At 44.3% G+C, this 19,666-nt stretch overlaps 1 protein-coding gene across 3 annotated transcripts in view; it reads right to left on the bottom strand.

Moving 5' to 3' along the window:
• MDM1 (Mdm1 nuclear protein) overlaps positions 1 to 19,666 on the bottom strand; it is a 1,807,772-nt gene that overhangs the window by 755,075 nt on the left and 1,033,031 nt on the right. For all 3 annotated transcript variants that reach the window (XM_044062890.1, XM_044062891.1, XM_044062892.1), the window contains one exon: positions 14,836 to 15,020. In XM_044062890.1, coding sequence (XP_043918825.1) covers positions 14,836 to 15,020 — 185 coding nt within the window. The remainder of the gene's footprint in view (positions 1 to 14,835; positions 15,021 to 19,666) is intronic.

Below are 19,666 nucleotides of genomic sequence, written 5' to 3'. Positions count from 1 at the left end.
TGGTAAGAGTTGTAGCCTGGTATTGCAGGGGTGCTCATTGGAGCTTTGAACCAGGTCTCAGTTACTGCACAGATATCAATGTTCTCCATTTTAGGAGGGCCTCGAGAGAGTACATGTTGAGGTTTAGACTTCTAACATTGAGTAGCATTACCTTCAAATTTTGCATGCTTGTACCTGTTACGGTGGTGGTTTTGTCCTTTGAAGTTTGCCTAAAAAAGGCACTATAGGGGTGGCAAGAGCCTTAGCCAGTAACCTGAATCCCAGGGGCGACAGGTGCAGACCATCTCTGGCAAAGCATCGTGGTCTGTCAATCATGTCATCCCAGGCAGACAGATACTGGATCCCCTTTGAATGACATCATAAGCTTAGCCAATTGTTGAAGTCAATCATTTTATCCTTAAATTGTGGTATCATGCTGGGCGAAGGCAGGATGCTACTCAGGGCTAGGGTCATACCTGCCTGGGCCACATGATCCGAGAGCTCTTCCATGTCTCTTTTCATGTAGTCCAGGGAGGTACGTCTCAAGTCATTCACTCCAACATGGACAATGACAGAGTCATATTTGTACTTGTTGTGGAGTGACTTGAGTGCATGCATTATGTGGCGGATCCTAGCACCCGACAGGCAGATGACTGTAATTTTCTCCTTATTCAACCTGGTGAGAGGGACATCAGTGTGCCGGACTATAGAGTCACCTATGACTAAAGTGTTAGGTACATTGTCTTGCCTTAGGGGCTGTTGCTGGGTGGCACACTGGTGTTGTGAACTGTGACACATTGGTTGTGATTGGTGCTTGTTTGCGTTTCAGCTTCAGAGGTCTTTGTTGTTTGGGCAGGTTACAGTTAAGGGCCTCTGCATATGTGGATTTAGTGTTGCTATATGTGGGTGTTGGTGGTGTGGGTTTATAAGGGCTATGTATTGCTTGAGGTGTAGTGTGGGTGTTAACCTTCTCCTCTTGACTGTTTAGCACAATCTTGGGTGGAGAGAAATTTGCTTCCATTTTGGCTATGTAAGTGCATCTCTCACAGGTTGTAGTGTTGGGTGGTAGGAGGAGAGGGTTGTCTGTGTACATGAGGCAATTGCTGCATTGACCCAGTATGCCCAGATTCACCAGGTGGACAGGAGAAATCACCGGAAGCTGACCCTTGGACATGCCTGGTTTGGGGATTTTTTTTTTTCTTTGTAAAGTATAGGAGCTGTTTCCTTAGCAAGGTACTTTGTAATTATAGGCTGTTTAGTGCCTACTATTAATTTCTCCTTGTTAACAAGGAGAGTTCAGTGTTTGTATGAGTTTAAGGCTTCCTAGTGCTTTCCAGCAGGTATTAGAGAAAGTGCTAGTCACAGGGATGCTTAAAGGTAAGATTGAAAAGAATGCACTCTGGAGTGTGCACTAGAAAAGTTAGATGTGAAAGTAGGTAACTTGAGGTTTACCTGTTTAAAAAGTTAAGGTTTAGTGGAGAGTTACTATTTTTAAAACAGCAAGATGGATTGAAAGGTGTGGTCACTTTTGTATTTTGGTACTATGAAATACTGTAGGATGGCCAATAAATTTAAATAATTGAAGGGTGGGATTTCAAAAATGATGATTTTGTGATTACTCACATAAGCCAGTGAAAGTAGAGAGAAATGAGATATATGGTCAGATTAACATAAGAGGCGGGCAACTAGAAAGACAGTGGTATTTAACAAGACAACTTAAATGTGTGGGAGGGTGGGAAAAAATTCTGCCTGACTCAAAACAGAGAGAGCTGTGGTCTCTTTTGAAGTTTTAATATGCTGTTAAAACAGAATGCAAGCAAAACACAAGGTAAAGAAAACAAACTACAGTATTCAAAATATAGAAATGCAATACAGCAATACAAAAAATAAAATGGGTGGTAGGGCGGGAAAAAATTCTGCCTGACTCAGAACAGAGAGAGCTGTGGTCTCTTTTGAAGTTTTAATATACTGTTAAAACAGAATGCAAGCAAAACACAAGGTAAAGAAAACAAACTACAGTATTCAAAATATAGAAAGGCAATACAGTAATACAAAAAATAAAATGGGTGGGAGGGCGGGAAAAAATTCTGCCTGACTCAGAACAGAGAGCGCTGTGGTCTCTTTTGAAGTTTTAATATGCTGTTAAAACAGAATGCAAGCAAAACACAAGGTAAAGAAAACAAACTACAGTATTCAAAATATAGAAAGGCAATACAGTAATACAAAAAATAAAATGGGTGGGAGGGCGGGAAAAAAATCTGCCTGACTCAGAACAGAGAGAGCTGTGGTCTCTTTTGAAGTTTTAATATGCTGTTAAAACAGAATGCAAGCAAAACACAAGGTAAAGAAAACAAACTACAGTATTCAAAATATAGAAAGGCAATACAGTAATACAAAAAATAAAAGCAAACTAACCTTTCCTTCACAGCAAAGTGTAGCAGAGTCTGGATGAGCCTTTCTGGTAATGCAATTTTTTTTTAATGTTTTGTTGAATGTGAGTGTCGAACTTGAGGTGTTCATCAACAGTTATGCCTAGGAGTTTAGCAGAAGGTACCACTTCTATGGGTGAGTTGGATTAGCTAAGGACTCTGAATTAATTTTCATTATAGGAGTAGGTCTTAGAGGTGGGGGAATAGTAGGATGTTAGATTTATTTGCATTGAGAGAGAGGTGGTTTTGGTGCGTCCAGTTTTCTGTTGTGGAGAATGCAGTTTAAGTTTTTGTCAGCAGTTCAGAGAAGCTAGTAGCAGAGCAGATTAAGGTAGAATCATCGGCATATTGGATGATTTTTGCATCTGGAATAGCAGTGTGGACGTTATTGATGAAAATGTTGAAAAGCATGGGCCCAAGGATGGATCCCTGTGGTACACTTGTTGGTAGGGTTACCACCTGTCCCACTTTGTGAGGGACAGTCCCTCTTTGGGCAGTTGTGTCCTGCAAAAAAATTATAAAAATGGCAAATGTCCTGAGATTTTTAGGGTAAAATTATTTCCTATATTTTATGTAATAGTTGCATAAAACAGTTATTCTATATCTGAAACATCTAAATGTTATAAGAAACAGAATAAGCAACTAAAATGCTACAAGAATAAGCTTTTATTTAGTCAAAAACATGAAGTTCTGGCCTTTGAAATGGCCATGGGTATGTTTTGGCCTGTAAAATCTGACATTTGTACCAAAAATGTCCCAACTTTGAGCATTTGAAAAGGTGGCAACCCTACCTGTTGGGGTAGGTAAGAAGGAAGAGATGGAGTTCTTCCATTTGACTGCCTGAGATCTGTCTGATAGATAACTAGAGAACCAGGATAGAGTTTTTGTTGAGAGGTGAAGGTTTGAGAGATGGTTGAGTAAGTGGTTGTGGGAAATGGTGTCAAATGCCTTAGACAGATCTAGTAAAACAGTAGAAACTAGGTGTCCATAGTCTTGGGCTTGATTGACAGTTTCAATGAAAGAGAGAAGAGCGGTTATGGTGCTGTGGGCTGGGCAGAAACCATGCTGGGTGGGTGTGAGAAGACTGTTTTGGGTTAGGAATTGCATAAGTTGGTAGTGAATGCATTTTCAAGGATTTTAGAGATTGGGAGCAGAGCAATGGGGCGGAAGTTAGAGACACTTGTATTTTTGTCTCCTTTATGGAGAGGGATGATATAAGCTGAGCGCCAAAGTTTGGGGATGTAGGATTCATTTATGGATCTGTTTATAATGATGCTGATTGGGAGAGCAATACCATCTGCAGCATATTTTAGGTAGGAGGGGGGAATATTGTTAGGAGCATTACTGCATGCTTTGAGTTTGGAAAGGAGTTTTTTTTATAAAGTGTGTGGAGACGGGTTAAAACTCAAACAGAAGAGGAGGGTTGTTAGGAGAGTTTGGAGGCTGAGAGTGAGGGGCAGTTGGGTTATTGTTAGGAAAAGCTTTGGTAAGGGCAGATATGCTTTCTATGAAAAAGTAATTGAATTCAGTGCGTAGTTCCAGGTCAGATTTGCTTGGATCAGGACAGGGATTATTCGTTGTGCCTGGATGGAGGAGAGAGTTTATAGAATTCCAGAATTGCTTTGGGTTTTTATTGTTATCGGACTGGAGCTTGATATAGTAGGATTTTTTGTCCTTGGTGATTAGCTGTTTTACTAGGTTGTGGAGCTGTTTATATTGAAGCAGGGTAGTGGGCAGTTTATTATTTTAGTAGAGCTTCCAAAGTTTGTCTCTTTGGTGCATAGCCTGTTTTGTTTGTTTGGAAAGCCATGGAGCTGTGTTAGTTTTTATTCTTTTACATCTTAGGGGGGGCTAGGGAGTTTAGAGTGTCAAGGAAGATGGAGTTGAAGTAGTCTACGGTGTTGTCAAGGGGAAGGGTTTTTAGAGTTTGCCAGTTCATTTGTGTGGTGGGGTTAAAGTTGGTGAGGTTATGAGTGTGAATGTATTGATGTTGGTATGGGGAAGAGCTAGTGGAGCGAAGGATAAAGGCTGGGAGGTGGTCACTAATGGTATCTGGAATTGTGCCTGAGTTGGTTATTTTGTTAGGATTTGAGACTAGGATCCAATCTAAAGTGGAACCAGGGGGATTTGTTTTATTAGGTTGAGTGATAGAGTGGATTATTTGAGTAAAATTGTACAGATTGATGGATAGGGATGGAGAGGGGCTAATTATTTTGTTCCAGTCAATATTTACATCTCCTAAGATATAAGTTTCGTAGTTAATTTTTGTGGATGCCCATAAGAGAATCTCCGAGAGTTGAGCTATTACCAGGAGAGATATAGAGGGCAATGAAGTAAATATTTTTGTGCTTGTTTAGCTTAAGTAGTCCAGCAATTAGTTTGGTGTTTTGGAATTGTGGGATTGGAATTTGGAGGGGAATTAAGGTGAGGAGGTTAGAGTAGACTAGGGCAGTGCCGCCACCTTTTTTTCCTAGTCTGTCATTTCTGAGAATATTGTATCCTTGGGGCAGGATCTCTGAGTCGGAGATGAAGGGTTTGAGCCAAGTTCCAGCTATGGCTAGGATGTCAGGTTGGTTGTGGTTTAGCCAAGTATGGAAGTGGTCAGCTTTGTTACAAAGACTCTGTGCATTGATAGTAATGATCTTTAGGTGATTAATGTGGGAGGATGAAGTTGAGGGGTTGGTGTTATTACAGTGAGTAGGACCAGGGTTGGGATGGATATCACCGGCTTGGATTATGTTGTTGAAGGAAATGTCTTTTAGACATTTTGGTTTGCTAGGAATGCGTTTAGGGAGTTTTGAGATTAGATTAGGTGATAGTATCTTAGCTTTTCAGGGGAAGAGGAAGAATTTAGGGTGGAATAGGTGAAAAGGGTTGGGCTGAATGAGAAAGGGGGAGATAGAGTGGAAATGTGAGTAATAATGAGGATGAGGATGGAATTGTATGGAGGTTACTTTTGTGGATAGTAATGGACAAGTAAGGGAGGAATATGAACTAGCATAGAATAACGGAATTAGGAAAAGAGAAAGGAGACACTAGACCTGGAAAGTGTGGTGATTTAAGGAGGTCATGTCAGATGAGAGAGAGAGATAAGTGTAGACTTGAAGGGGAGAGAAAGGCTGATAATGAGAGAGGGTTTATAATGGGATAGAGGTTTTCTAGGAATTAAGGGAGAGTGGAGGAGAGTATGGGTGAGTAGGTGGAGTATGAGTGGAAGAGTGTGGGAGGGAGGGATTTTGGTGGGAGGAGTTGAAAGGGATGTAGTAATTGGGTAATAGGAGTAAGAGGGAGGGGCAAGTGATGAATAAGGGTAAGAGTACTGGGGCGGGTGAGAATTGGTGGCAGGGTAGGGGAGCGGAGTGAGCCCACAGGGCGAACGGAGCGGGAAGAGCAAAAGAGGAGAGTGCAGCAGAAAAAAGTAACAGCAAGAAGCAGTTGAAATAACTAAAGAGAGGAGGTTTGTACTAGATTATATGAGTCTTTCTTGTTTTACTTTTCAGGCAAGGTATTTTAGTCAGCTCTTACTGAGGGAGGCTGAGTAAGGAGGGAGGGGATATTACGAGGTGTAAATATTAGATCATAGCTTGCTCTAGTGTGAGGATTAAGCCTATTGGGTACATAAAGAGTGACTGGCAGGTTAGCGTAGGCAAGTGCTGCCACCTAGAGGTGGAGGGAGATAGTGAGCAGCAGGGATGAATCAAAAAAAATATTCTAAGATAGGGCTAACAGGAGGGGGGAGAAGGCAAGCGGTCTGCGGTGGACTGCTAAAAACGCACACACGGAAAGTCAGACTAACTCAAAGGAAGTACAATAAATTAGCAGAGAATTAGCTGTAAGCACATACATTTACTCAATCTTGTCGGGGGGGGGGGTCTTCTTAGTGGTAGCTTTCAAAGCACCAGGCAAGCAGGTGAACTCAAAGTGTCTTCAGGAGTTTGCCAGAGGTATTTCTTTGCTTAAAATGTAGGGAGGGAGCACCCAGGGCAAGTTACTGTAGAAATGAGAGAGACATAACACAGAGTTAGTTAAATTGCAGGTAAAAAAGGTAAGAATAAGGGAAAGAAGGGGGGGCGGAAGGCAGAGTAGAGCAGAGGGGATAATAAAGCAGAACACAGATAATGGAGGATAGGCTACAGAGAGGTATTACAAGTTTCAGAAATTAGATTTGAATAGTAACAGTTGTTTTGCAGCTAAGTTATATATTAGAGAACCAGGATAGTTAGAGAGGAAGTAGTTGTTCCACTGTAAAGCATGGAGTAGACAGTAGTAAGCAAAGCAATATCCAGTAGAAATACAGCAATATCCAGTAGAAATAGGATTTATATCATATTATCAAGTTTTCAGAAACTCAAAAGTCATACGGTCAAGAACATAGTTTGAGTTTCTAAAAAAGCAAATAAAAAATATATATATGTATTTGCAGGGGAGCAAGCCCCCCTGCACCCCCCCTTGTGGTGGAAGCTGCACCTCCACATTCCCTGCAACTTATATATACCAACTCCGAGATTCCACTTCAGTGAGGAAAAGCATAAATTCCTCAGTCCCCACTGCATCACGATCTACATGGAAGTACTTCAACAAGGAATTTGCCCTTTACCCCACTGTAGTGTGATTTTTTTTTTTTTTCCTTAATTCAGATTTTTGGAAACTTGAACATACGGTCTTCAGCCATATGAATTTTGGGTTTCTGAAAACTAGATAATATAAATATATATACAGACACACGCTTGCACATTTATTTTTTTTGTGCAGTTATTTTATTGGGACCTTAGTTTTGGGTAGAAACTGAACACGTACTAGTTAGTTAAGTAAGATTGCATTTCAGAAATAAATGTCTGCACGTGCATTAGAACAACATGAACACTAAATGCATTTAAATGTCAGACTCCTTTGCTATATGCAAATAACTAAAAGAAATGCAGTCAGCAATTTAGAAGCAACTGATGGTTGGGGGCCTACAAGTAAAAAGAAGTTATGTACTCACCATAACGTTCCATCTGAGTAGTTGTACTTCATTTGTCTTAGCTGGCAACTTTTGCTAGCATCAGCTCCAAGCTCCAGACTCCTCCTCTTACCCATAATACACCTCCACTGCCTTCCATCCCCAGATTGAGTTTGCTGAACTTATACTGAGAACCCGACCTGATAAATATACTTGTGACCTATACAGCAGCCCATAGGCTGATCATGTGCCATGATCCGGGGGAAGGAGGGAGGGACGGTTGAAGACAAATTAATTACAACTACTCAGATAGAATGTTATGGTGACTACATAACTTTTTTATCTGAAGTAGTTTACTTCATTTGGTCTTCAACCTGTGGGACAGAGTCCCCAGCTACTAAACTCCTGGAAGGCACTCATGGAAGGATATTCTGGAGCACCGTGGAACCAAAGGATGCTCTCCTTCTGAAGTCAAATCCAATTTGTAATGAGAAGTAAATGTATGATATGAGGACCAAGTAGCTGCAGAACCAATGTCATCCAAAGACACTCTAGACCAGGCATGGGCAAACTATGGCCCGGGGGCCACATGCGGCCCGTTAAATGTTTTGATTCGGCCCGCCAAACTTGAAAAAATGTAATAAATTAACCTTGTTAATGTTTTATTTCCCCTGCAATTCTGATTTTTCCTCACTAGATGGCGCACTCTAGATATATTGGCTTTGTTGAGGTGAAGCGTAGGCCTATTACTCCACGTTTGCACTTTACCCTTTGACCCACCGCCCCTCTATGAAGATGAGCGGACCCAAGAAAAGGAAAGTGGACAGAGAATGTCGAGTGTTCAATAAGGAGTGGACAACTAAATATTTTTTCACTGAACACCGATCATCTGCTGTTTGCCTGATATGCCAAGAAACTGTGGCGGTTTTTAAAGAGTATAATATTAGCCGTCGTAAACAGTGCGCGCAGATCAAATATAACGCTTCACAGACTGACTTGCTGCAACTGTTTCGTCCTTGCACTGGTCGTTGTTGACTTTTGGCACCGTGGAAACAAACTGAATAAAAGGAACAGGACAAGTACATCTGCATCTCCTACCGTTTTTGAAAAAAAAGACAGTCAGGAGGAGAGTGATGGTGATATCCTGAAGGATAACAGAACTTTCAGTGCTTTAAAATAAAATGGTCATTTATTTGATTTTCAGTGTTTAAAGACTCATTTCGAAGTCAGAGATTTTATTGTAATGCTTTTCTTCATTTTCATTGGAAATTAAAGCACATGTTTTCTCCATATCCCAAGATGTGTATTTTTCCCCCAATGAGGTGATGTTTTCAAAGCATGCCATCTATCTGCTCCTGTTCCGGCCCCTTTGTCAAATGTTAGAACTCAATGTGGCCCACGAATCAAAAAGTTTGCCCACCCCTGCTCTAGACCAAAAAGCAGCAGACGTAGCCATGGACCTAGTAGAATGAGCTTTCACTTGACCTGGAGGAGACATGCCTCTGCCCTTATAGACCTGCAAGATGCATGAAGAACTCCATCTAGCTATAGTGACCTTGGAGATAGGCTTCCCCAAAAAGGGTTTATAGAAGGAAACAAACAATTGATCTGATTTACAGAAATTTTTTGTCCTGTGTAAATAAAATCGTAACTGTCTATGAACATCCAACATGTGGAGTTTGTATTCCATCTTGTTCATAAAATTGGGAAAAAACACAGGCAAATTAATAGTCTGACTGATACAGACTGGTGATGTCACCTTAGGAAGAAAGGATGGATTGGTTCGAAGGGAAACTCTGTTTTTATGAAAAATCAAGCACAGAAGTTTGTTGGACAAGGCCTGTAATTCTGAAACCCTTCTAGCAGAGGTAATAGCCACCAGAAAAGCAGTTTTCCATGATAAAAACTTTAGATCTGCAGTTGCAGCAGGCTTGAAAAGTGGAGTGACCAAAGCTTGAAGAACCACAGTAAGGTCCCATGGGGGAAAAGGATCTTTGACCGGGGGGGGGGGGGTAAACAAAGGAGCCTTTGATAAAGGCTTTACACAGTCTGGAAGATGCTAATGAGACAGAATTCTCAGCCACATGAAAATGAGAAATGGCAGCCAACTGCACTTTGACAGTAGAAGAACTAGCTCCGTGCTGGAAAATATCAGCTAGAAAATCAAGAATAGTGGAAATAGGGGCCTTGAAAGGGTCTAAACTCCTTTGAGAGGCCCAGAAAGAAAAATGTTTCCACTTGCTGCAACAAACCTTCCTGGTCGAAGACTTATGAGCAGCTACCAAAATAAATCTAACTGAGGAGGATAGTCTGGGAGTCCTAGCAATTACAGGAACTGGAACAGCCAAGCCGTGAGCTTCAGGCTGTCCAGACTTGGATGAGTCACCACTGAAGGGTGTGAAATTAAATCCTGAATGGGATCTAGGATCCAAGGTGGAGCCAGAAGTTGAGACCAAAGGAAGGGAAACCATACTTGGCGCAGCCAGAATGGGGCAATGAGGATCACTTTGCTCCTCAGTCGGCAAGCTTTCTGCAGAAACCTCGGAATGAGAGGTACTGGTGAGTAAGCATACAGAAGACCGGGAGGCCAAACATGAACTAGAGCATCTTTGGGGGACTCCCCTGGTAGGGGGTTCAGAGCAAAAAACTTGCTGCACTTTGCATTGGAAGGAGATGCGAAAAGATCGCAACAAGGTTGACCCTACTCGCTGAAAATCTGTTCTACTACTGACAGATTCAGAGACCACTCTTAAGACATCAGAATGGTCCAACTTAGCCTGTCCGCTAGAATGTAGGACCGACCTGGAATCTGCGTTGCAACGAGAAAGCGACAAGTGGAGATCGCCCATTCCCACACTCTCATGGCCTCATGACAACGGGGGTAATATCTGGTCCCTCCCTGTTTGTTGATATACCAGACTACTAGCATATTGTCTGATTGAATAGCAACTGTCCCCAGAGGAAGAAAGGCATGAAGGGCCTGCAACGCTAGAAAGACCACCCTCATCTCTAGGACAGTGATATGTAAGCTGGTCTCTATGAGGGACCACAGGCTTTGGACTGTCCTGCATGAACAATGCCCCCCTTACCTGAGTTGGGAGGCATCCATGGTCACTGTAGTTTGGGCTGGGGCTGGAACAAAGGGTAGTCCCTCCAAAATGTCCAGAGAGCTCATCCACCATATGAGGGATGACCGACACACTCGACTTAGCTGGATAGGATAAGTCAATGGCAGTTTCAACAGGGACCACTGAACTGCTAGAATCCACTGAAGAATCTGCAGGTGTAATCAAGCACACGGGATAACAGTTATGGTCACTGCCATCAAGCCGAGGGCCCTCAACACCGATTCCGCCGTTGGAAGATGAGAACGGTAGATCAGGGAGACATGTATCCTCAGGTTTTGAACTCTCTCCGAGGTCAGGAATATTTTGCACCGAAGAGTAACTATCCTGGCACCATTTCTGACATCGGACTGGAGCAAGAAAAAAGTTTCCCCAACGGGGTACTTAACTTTGAGTAGGAGAAGAAAGTCTTCGGACTGAAGTACGTTTATAAAAAATTGTCAGGAGTCAGCCGACCGGCACTTGCGAACTGCTATCACCGCATGGCAAGAAAGACTGGGAACATGGCGTCGGCTGTCAGCTTTGTACTCCTGGTGCTCTGACGTCAGGGAGCATGGCTGAGCAGCTGACGCCGGACCCAGACTTTGGGATTCTGGCCGACCGAGGACTGCCTGCCGGCAGAGGAGAACCCCACAGTCATGACTGAAAAAGTGAAACACGATGAACATCAGTAGATCAGGGAGACATGTATCCTCAGGTTTTGAACTCTCTCCGAGGTCAGGAATATTTTGCACCGAAGAGTATCTATCCTGGCACCAATGTAGTCTATCACCTGTACAGAATCTATGAGAGATCTGGATGTATTGATTGTGATTCCCAAACGCAGGGCAAGGGTCAGGAAGTAATCCGTGGTTTGGGAAAGTAGATGCCTGGTGGGAGCAGTGAGGAGCCAATCGTCCAGGTACGGATAGATCTGAATCCCCTGAAGCCTCAGGTGAGCTGCTACAACCACCATAACTTGGGTAAACACCATGGGGGCAGTGGTGAAACCAAATGGTAGGGCTCTAAATTGGTAATGACTGACTCCTAGCCAGAAGCTGGAGCTTCTGTGCCTTTTTATGTGATAGGAAGCATCCTGGAGATCTAACGAGCACATCCAGTTGGTCTCTTGCAGGTACGGCATGATGGACTGTAGCGTGACCATCCAGAACTTCTTTGACAACAGACAGGTTCAGGGTAGAGAGGTCCAGAATGGGCCTTAAGTCTCCCGTTTTCTTTGGCACCAAAAAGAACCTGGAGTAGAAGCCCAATCTGGACTTATCTAGGGGGATGGTTTTGATGGCTCGTTTTACTAGCAGCTTGGAAATTTCCAGTGCTGCTGCCTCCCTTTGCATGGGTGGTACATCTGGGAGGTAAATGGGAGATATGGGGGAACCTACGAAGGGGATAGAGTATCCTCTGGATATGATTTGAAGCACCCAGTGGAACATTGTTATGGACTCCCATGCTGCTGGGTGCAAGCACAATCATCCCCCAGAGGAGAGCAGTCGGGCAACCTCTCAAGGTTTCTGCCCGGGTCTGTCCGAGAAAGGTTCTCAAGACCTGAAGTTCTGCGGACCCCCTCTGCCTCTGGGCCGGTGTCCATTCTGTCCCCCTCTGCCTCTGGGGGAAGAAGAGCCCTGAGTGTCTCGGGAATATTGAGACTTCTGGAACCACATCTTCTTTTGCCCTCTCTGGTTACGAGAAAAGGACCTATGAGGGTTAGAGACACAGATCCCGACAGCAGACAGTGTCTTCCCATCCTTCTCACTCTGGATTAATGTCTCCTTGACAGTCTTACCAAAGAGTGTAGAACCATCATAAGGGGCATTGGCAAACGACACCTTGAAGGGTTTGGAAAATTGACATAACCTGAACCAGGCATTACGCCTCATGGACACGCCGGACCCAGCCACCCTAGCTGCGCCTTCTGTAGCATGGGAGAGGAGTCAACATATTAGATACCGCTTTTAGAGTGGCCATTCTTGCAGAGAATGAAGCCTTGTCCTCCTGCGACATGGACTTGGAGGGAAACTCCTCCAGCTCCTTTACTAGGTCGTGGTGGAGTCTAGTGACATGGGCCAAGTAATTCAGCGCCCTGATCAAAAAAGGTAGCTGAAGCATACACCCACTTCCCTAGGTGGTCCATCTTCTGTGACTCCTGGTCAAGAGGGTGGACAGAGGAACTCTCCTGGGTAAGTTCCTTCTTAGTGGCTGCTGCTACCACCATGGCATCCACGGGGGAGCCCTTATTCTAGGATGGCCTATCAATGGGGGGGGGGCTCAAAATCTTATCGGGTCACTTGGGGATAGGCTCCATGGTGTCTGGTTCATTCCATGCCCACGTGGTGACCAAATCCACCAAAGGATCTGCAGGTGGGAACACCCAGGAAGTAGACGGGCCCATGCCGAAAGCCTCCAGGAACACAGACTCATCAAAAGAGTGTTTGGTAGCAGACCAACCTCCCCACTGGTGCAGGATCTTGATGATGTCTCCAAAGGAGACATCCTTGGGAGGTGATATTGGGGAACCCTCTCCATCATCTAAATCCATGTCCTCGATTAGGAAGTCAGGGGGAGTCCAAATGCCTCCTCTTGCACGTATGCCCGGTGGGGGTCTCCGGGGGGGCGCTCGCAAACCATTTGTTCTTCGGGGGAACCGCATGGGGCATTTCGAGCACGGGCTGTCCCTCTGGTAAGACAATGGGGACCGTAGACAGAACCGAGGGGGTCTGGGAGGAGACCGAGGGGATGGTCAGGGGTCTCAATCTGATGGAGAGGACTCTTTCTACCACATGAAATGCCAAAGGAGAGCAAACCTCCTGGGAATCTAATAAGGAGGCCAGTCTCACCGGATCCGATGTGAGAATCGGAGCCAGGCCCAAGGTGGATGGAGCTCTGAGGGAGGGAAGCTGGCCCGACAATGTCAGAGCTGATGATAAAGGTTCCATTCCCTCAGATCCGACACCCAAGCTCCGGCTCTGAGAGTGGCTCGGATCCGAGCTGGTCAGATCCAAAATGCTCCAGGCAGCTGTCTGCATCGAGGAAACAGGCACCATTGGTGCTGACCCCCTGACCAAAGCCAACCTCTGATCCGAGTACTCCAAAGCTGAAGGTCAAATCAGAGAAGGAGAAATGGGTTGAAAGAAAGGAAGCAAGCTCCCCCCTCCAGAGGGAGGGGGGGCTGGCAAGACCCTCATCTGGATCTGTGTACGGATAAAGCGCCTCATCATCTTATCCAGATCCATATCAGACAAGGAACGGGTTGACTGACGAGGCTGCGGATTCCAACCTGGCAGGTCGGGGTACCGAGGCTCGAGAGGCTGGACGTGCCTCCTCCATCTCTGGGGAGAACCTCAGAGATCGGAGCCAAGGGGAGTCATGGGTCCATGGAGTTTTGCTGGGTGAAGTGAGGTCTGGGAACCTCTTCCTCTTTTCCCTCGTCTTTGACTCTCTCTCCCTTTCTCTAACTTCCTTCTGCTCTGCTACCACAGGCTTAGATACAGGAGTTTGAGTCCCAGGCTGGGAGGGAGGAGAAGCCAGAGGAAGAGAGGAGGGAGAGGCTGCCACAGCAGCCACTGTGACTGAAGCCAAAGATGAGGAAAGAGAGTCGGCAGGAGGAAGAAGACCTTTGAGGGCCAGCTTGGCCTTCCTATCCTTTAGGGTGCGGGGGTTGAAGCCCGCACAGATACTACATTCCATGGTCAGATGGGCCACACCCAAGCACAAAACACACAGTGTGGCCATCTGCTGGGGAGAGCTTTTGGCCAAACTCTGTGCAGCGCTTGAAAACAAGCTTTTCAGCCATCCAAATAACAGAAAGATAGCCTTAGAACAAAAAACAGGCAAATTCTTTAAAATAATACACACATACACACACACACACCCACTCACCACACTCGCTACAGAGAACACTGAGGCCCCCCCACACCAGAAAAATAACTACTCAAAACTACCTGAAAACCACTAACACTCGATGCACCAAGTGAGGGGAGGAGAAGGGGAACCTATTCTAACCTAATCTGACGAAAAGAGAAAAAGTTTTTTTACTCACAGAAAGTTTAATTACCCACTGCTAGCTGGAGCTCAGAAGACATGATGTGTAGCAATTCGTGGCAAATGAGATCTAGGGATGGAAATCAGTGGAGGTGTATTATGGGTAATGGGAGGAGTCTGGAGCTCGGAGCTGATGCTAGCAAAAGTTGCCAGCTCGGATCTGATACGGATCCGTATCCCACAGGTTGAAGACCAAATTAAGTAAACTACTTCAGATCTAGAAGTAATCAGAAGTTTCGCTTTGAATCAAGCATTCCTGTAAAGTTCACTTTATATCTATTAATGATCTTTAAAGAAATGTACTTGTGAACAAGTAAAAACATACCTTGCTAAATCCAAAGCTTTGATATTGTGACTTATATCCTCTTTGTCCTCCTCATCTGAAGAAGAATCTGACTCTTCCCACAATCTGTTATTTTCAGAAATAATTTGATTTAAATGATCCCGGGAAAAATGTGTTCCAAGAGCGCGTTGTTTGTATTCTCTAGCTTTTTCTTTTACTTCTTTCACCTACAATAAACATGAAACAGATGCTAAAAATTTATTTCTAGGGTGCTGTAACACGGACTGATATTAAATGTGGGTAGTTGTGTTACTTTCACAAAATACCAGAGGGGAAAAAATAGCCTGAAGTGTTACTCTTCTATGAAGCAGCTTGAATTGCTTTTATTTAAATTTAATCTTCCAAACACGTACTTAAATTTATTCAATATGTTTACAGACTCGAAATATTAATACAATTCTAAAGCAGTAGTGTCTTGATTTATCAAGACAATCCTGTCTTGCATTTGAAAGCACTGATAACTATATCGCTATGTGCTTTTCACTTAGTAATAATTTAACCTAGTCATGGCATTACTCTATCACTGTCAAGTCCCTTATGCAGCATTAATACTGAGTGTATTCCCAGCAGCAGTGCCGTCACTAAATTAATAGCTACATCATGTGATAATTTTGATAGTCCCAACCCCTTTACACATATTTCTGTATTATTTCTTGTTGACTGTAAGCTATGTCACTCTGCCCTAAAAGATGCAGTGCCATACTCTGAACAGATCTGGTGCCTTTTTTTTTTTTTTTTTTTTTTTTTAATAGACATTAGTAGCTTGGTTCATGAGCTGCTTTTCAATGTAAATCATACAAATGTTGCAGTGATGACAGGACCCTTTCCTCCCTAGCCATTGGAGCTCAAAAATCAGCAACAACTTTCTATATTTGTATAATCTAACACATTCATAATCATGATATTTCTAACAACAAATGCAAACCTCAAATTTCCCATTGAAAATTGTATTAATAAAGGACAAAAGTATATACAAAATATGAAAAAGCAAATGCAAATTTTATGAAATTGGTTTGATGTCATCATTTAAAAATTATGGCAAGACAAAGGGAGACTATTTTAGTTTTTTTATAATGAAAGCACCCATTATGAAGGTTTTGGCAGCAGAACTCTGGAGATAAGTTTAATTTTTGTTTGCTTGTTACTTTGTTTTGACTGGGAAAGTACCCATTTCCAGTGGAGGTCCTGGGAGAAAAACTCTACAAAATGGCATGAGTATATAATTAGTAACATTTTTATTGTAGAGTTTAAAATTAGGTTCAGTGACAACACTTAATAGAAGGATATTCAGTGACAATAATTACATAAGTCTATAATTAGAAGTTATGTACCTACCATAACGTTCCATGTTAGTTGTCTTCTCTCGCCTTCTTTCTTGCTGGATGGGTTCGGAGCCGATCCTCGGCTCCGACTCGGCACTTGCTTTAGCTTGAGAACTCCTTTTACCAGCTCGAGGCAACCCTATATCCCATGATGCAAGGCGGAACTACCTCAGATCTCGTTTGGCAGCTAACCTACCCTGCTAAGGACTAACCTAACATAATTAGAAAAACAAGTTCATAAAAAGAGTCCTCATATGAAGGCTCAGGAGGAAACAACCTGATAGGAACTCTTCAAGATCTGTCCAGGCTAGGGGGTAGGAGGGAGGGACACAAGAAAGAAGGCGAGAGAAGACAACTAACATGGAACATTATGGTAGGTACATAACTTCTAAATGTTAAGTTGTCAATCTCGCCTTCATTCTTGCTGGATGAGACCGCGTCCCTAGCACCTGTATCCCGGGTGGCTCAATGGAACAGACTCTTGAGAACTGTGGAACCAAAACTGGCCCTATCTCTGGAGGCCAAGTCCAACTTGTAATGAGAGACAAAGGTATGAGGCGTGGCCCAAGTAGCTGCTGCACAAATAGTATCAATGGGTAGTCTATCCTGAAAGGCTGCAAAAGTGGATAGACTCCTGGTTGAGTGTGCTTTTGGTTTAGAAGATAGCTGCTTACCTCTGAGAGAGTACACAAAGGAAATGGTGAAAGTCAACCATCTGGATAAGGTCACTTTAGAAACTGGAAGACCTATCCTGTTTTCTGCATAGGAGACAAATAATTGGTCCGATTTTCTGAATTGTTTAGTTCTATGCAAATAGTACCTGAGCTGACGATGGACATCCAAAAAATGAAGCTTCTGTTCAGCTCTGTCGGAATAGTTTGGGAAGAAGACTGGTAGATCTATAGATTGGTTAATATTGGTTTGAGACACAACTTTGGGGAGAAAGGAAGGGTTCGTTCTTAATGATACCCTGTCCTTATGAAAACCAAGTAAGGGGAACGAATGCAGAGAGCTTGAATCTGAAACCCTTCTTGCTGAAGTGACAGCCAGTAAGAATATAGTTTTCCAGGTCAATAACTTCAAAGAACATGAAGCAGACGGTTCAAGGAGGTAGTATCAAGGATGCCAACATTAAGTTTAGATCCCATTGCGGAGGAGGATGCTTTATAGGCGGCTTTAGGAGAAAACTCCTCTCAGAAAGGCCTTGCATAATCTATGAGACATAATGTCATTGTCATGCAAGCCAACATGATACTTGGAAATAGCAGCCAGTTGTACTTTAACTGTAGATGACGAGGATCCTGAATGAAAAACCTCTGCCAGGAAATCTAAAACAGAATGTACAGGAGCAGTAAAGGGATCAATATTCCTGGAATTTGCCCAAATAGAAAAACGTCGCCACTTGCTAGCATAAACAGTCCTAGTGGACGACTTTAAGGAAGACACTAAGATGTCTCTGACGGAGTCAGAGATCATCGGAAGCCTGGCTAGGGAAGGAAGTGGAGCAACCAAGCAGTGAGGTTGAGAGAATGAATGGCCCGGTGCTGCAGACCCGACTGGTGGATCAAGAGATCCGAAACTGGGTCCAGATGCCAGGGCTGCACCAGAAGGTGACGATGTAGAGATGGAAACCAAATTTGTCGAGGCCAATAAGGGGCAATGAGAATCAACTTGGCTCTCAAAACGGTGGCTTTCTGAATGACTTGTGGAATCAAGGGAAAAGGAGGAAAAGCATACAGAAGTCCCCGGGGCCAATCCTGGGTCAGAGAGTCTCTCAGGGGTTGGCCTGGAAGGGGAAAGAGGGTGAAATAATCGGGGCACTTGTTGTTTTGAGGAGTAGCAAAAAGATCGCAACAAGGAGTGCCCCACTGCAGAAAAATCTGATCCACTACAGATTGATTGAGAGACCACTCGTGAGGCATCAGAATGGATCTGCTCAGCCTGTCCGCCAAGAGGTTGGACCTGCCGGGGATGTGCGTTGCTATCAGAAACCGATGAGAGGAGATTGCCCATTGCCAAAGTCTGAGAGCTTCTCGACACAACGGATAGGACCTGGTCCCGCCCTGCTTGTTGATGTACCAGACCACGGACATGTTGTCCGTTTGTACTGCAATAGTCCCCGTGGGAAGAAAGTCATTGAGGGCCTGCAACATTAAAAGCACCGCTCTCATCTCCAGGACATTTATGTGCAGATGGTATTCTATGGGTTGCCACGTCCCGTGGACCATCCTGCCCTGATAATGCCCCCCCCACCCGATCAGAGAGGCATCCGTAGTGACTGTGGCAACTGGAGGAGGGGAAACAAAGGGTCGGCCCTGATGAAGAAGAGGGGAAGATATCCACCAATTCAGATGAGTTCTGCACGACTGTGTGACTAAGATTTCGTGCCTCATCGGGAGACTGTGGTACGACCACTGAGTGAATAGCATCCACTGCAGAAGACGCATGTGGAAGCGAGCCAGTGGTAGTAGAACAATGGCCGCAGCCATAAGACCTAGAACCTTCAGTATAAATCTGGCTTTGACCTTGTTGCTCTGCAATAAAATCCGAACTAATTTTTGGATGTCCAGAATTCTTTGATCTGTTAGTCTGGCTAACATTTTGACGGTGTTTAATTCTGCACCTATAAAGGTGATAGATTGGCAAGGCAGCAGAGAAGATTTTTCGAAATTTACTGAAATTCCCAAACTCCTGCAAAGCTGTAGAGTGTAGTCTCTGGTCTGGAGAAGCTGACACCTGGTGGTGGCGGAGAGGAGCCAGTCGTCCAAATAAGGAAACACCTGGAATCCTTGACGTCTCAGATGAGCTGTGCCCACTGCCATACATTTGGTGAACACTCTGGGGGCTGAAGTGAGGCCAAAGGGCAGGGCTCTGAATTGGTAATGACTGGTCCCTAGCCGAAAGTGGAGAAACCTTCTGGAGCGCCTGTGAATCTTTATGTGATAGTACGCGTCCTGAAGGTCTATAGAGCACATCCAGTTGTCCTTGCCCAGAAAGGGCAGAATGGACTGAAGCGTGACCATCCGGAATCTTGCCTTCTTGACAAATCTGTTTAGACTGCTCAGGTCTAATATTGGTCTCCAATCTCCCGTCCTTTTGGGGACCAAAAAGAATCTCGAGTAGACGCCGGACCCTACCTGGTCTGCCGGTACAGTCTGGACGGCTCTTTTTCTAGGAGCTTTGAAACCTCCTGTTCTGCCAAATCCCTTTGACCGGGTGAGATGTCTGGAAGGGATTGTTGAGGCACGGATACCTTTCAAGGGATTTTGTAACCCTCGGATATGATCAACTGTACCCACATATCTTGTGATAGGGATTGCCAGGCTACTGGGTACAGCGAAATCCTTCCCGACTGCCTCCAAGGGTGGACAGTCGGGCAACACCTCAGGGATGCTGAAAGGGCTTCTCAGGAAGAGACTCCCTGTTGCCCTGGTTCTGAGGACCCCCTGCCTCTAGGGCGTCTATTGTTGTTACCCCTCTGCCTCTGGGGT

The sequence above is a fragment of the Protopterus annectens genome, chromosome 2.part1 (genome assembly GCF_019279795.1).
Source record: "Protopterus annectens isolate FY-2018-M chromosome 2.part1, PAN1.0, whole genome shotgun sequence".
Classification (NCBI taxonomy): domain Eukaryota; kingdom Metazoa; phylum Chordata; order Ceratodontiformes; family Protopteridae; genus Protopterus; species Protopterus annectens.
This window is presented reverse-complemented; position numbering and strand designations above follow the sequence as displayed.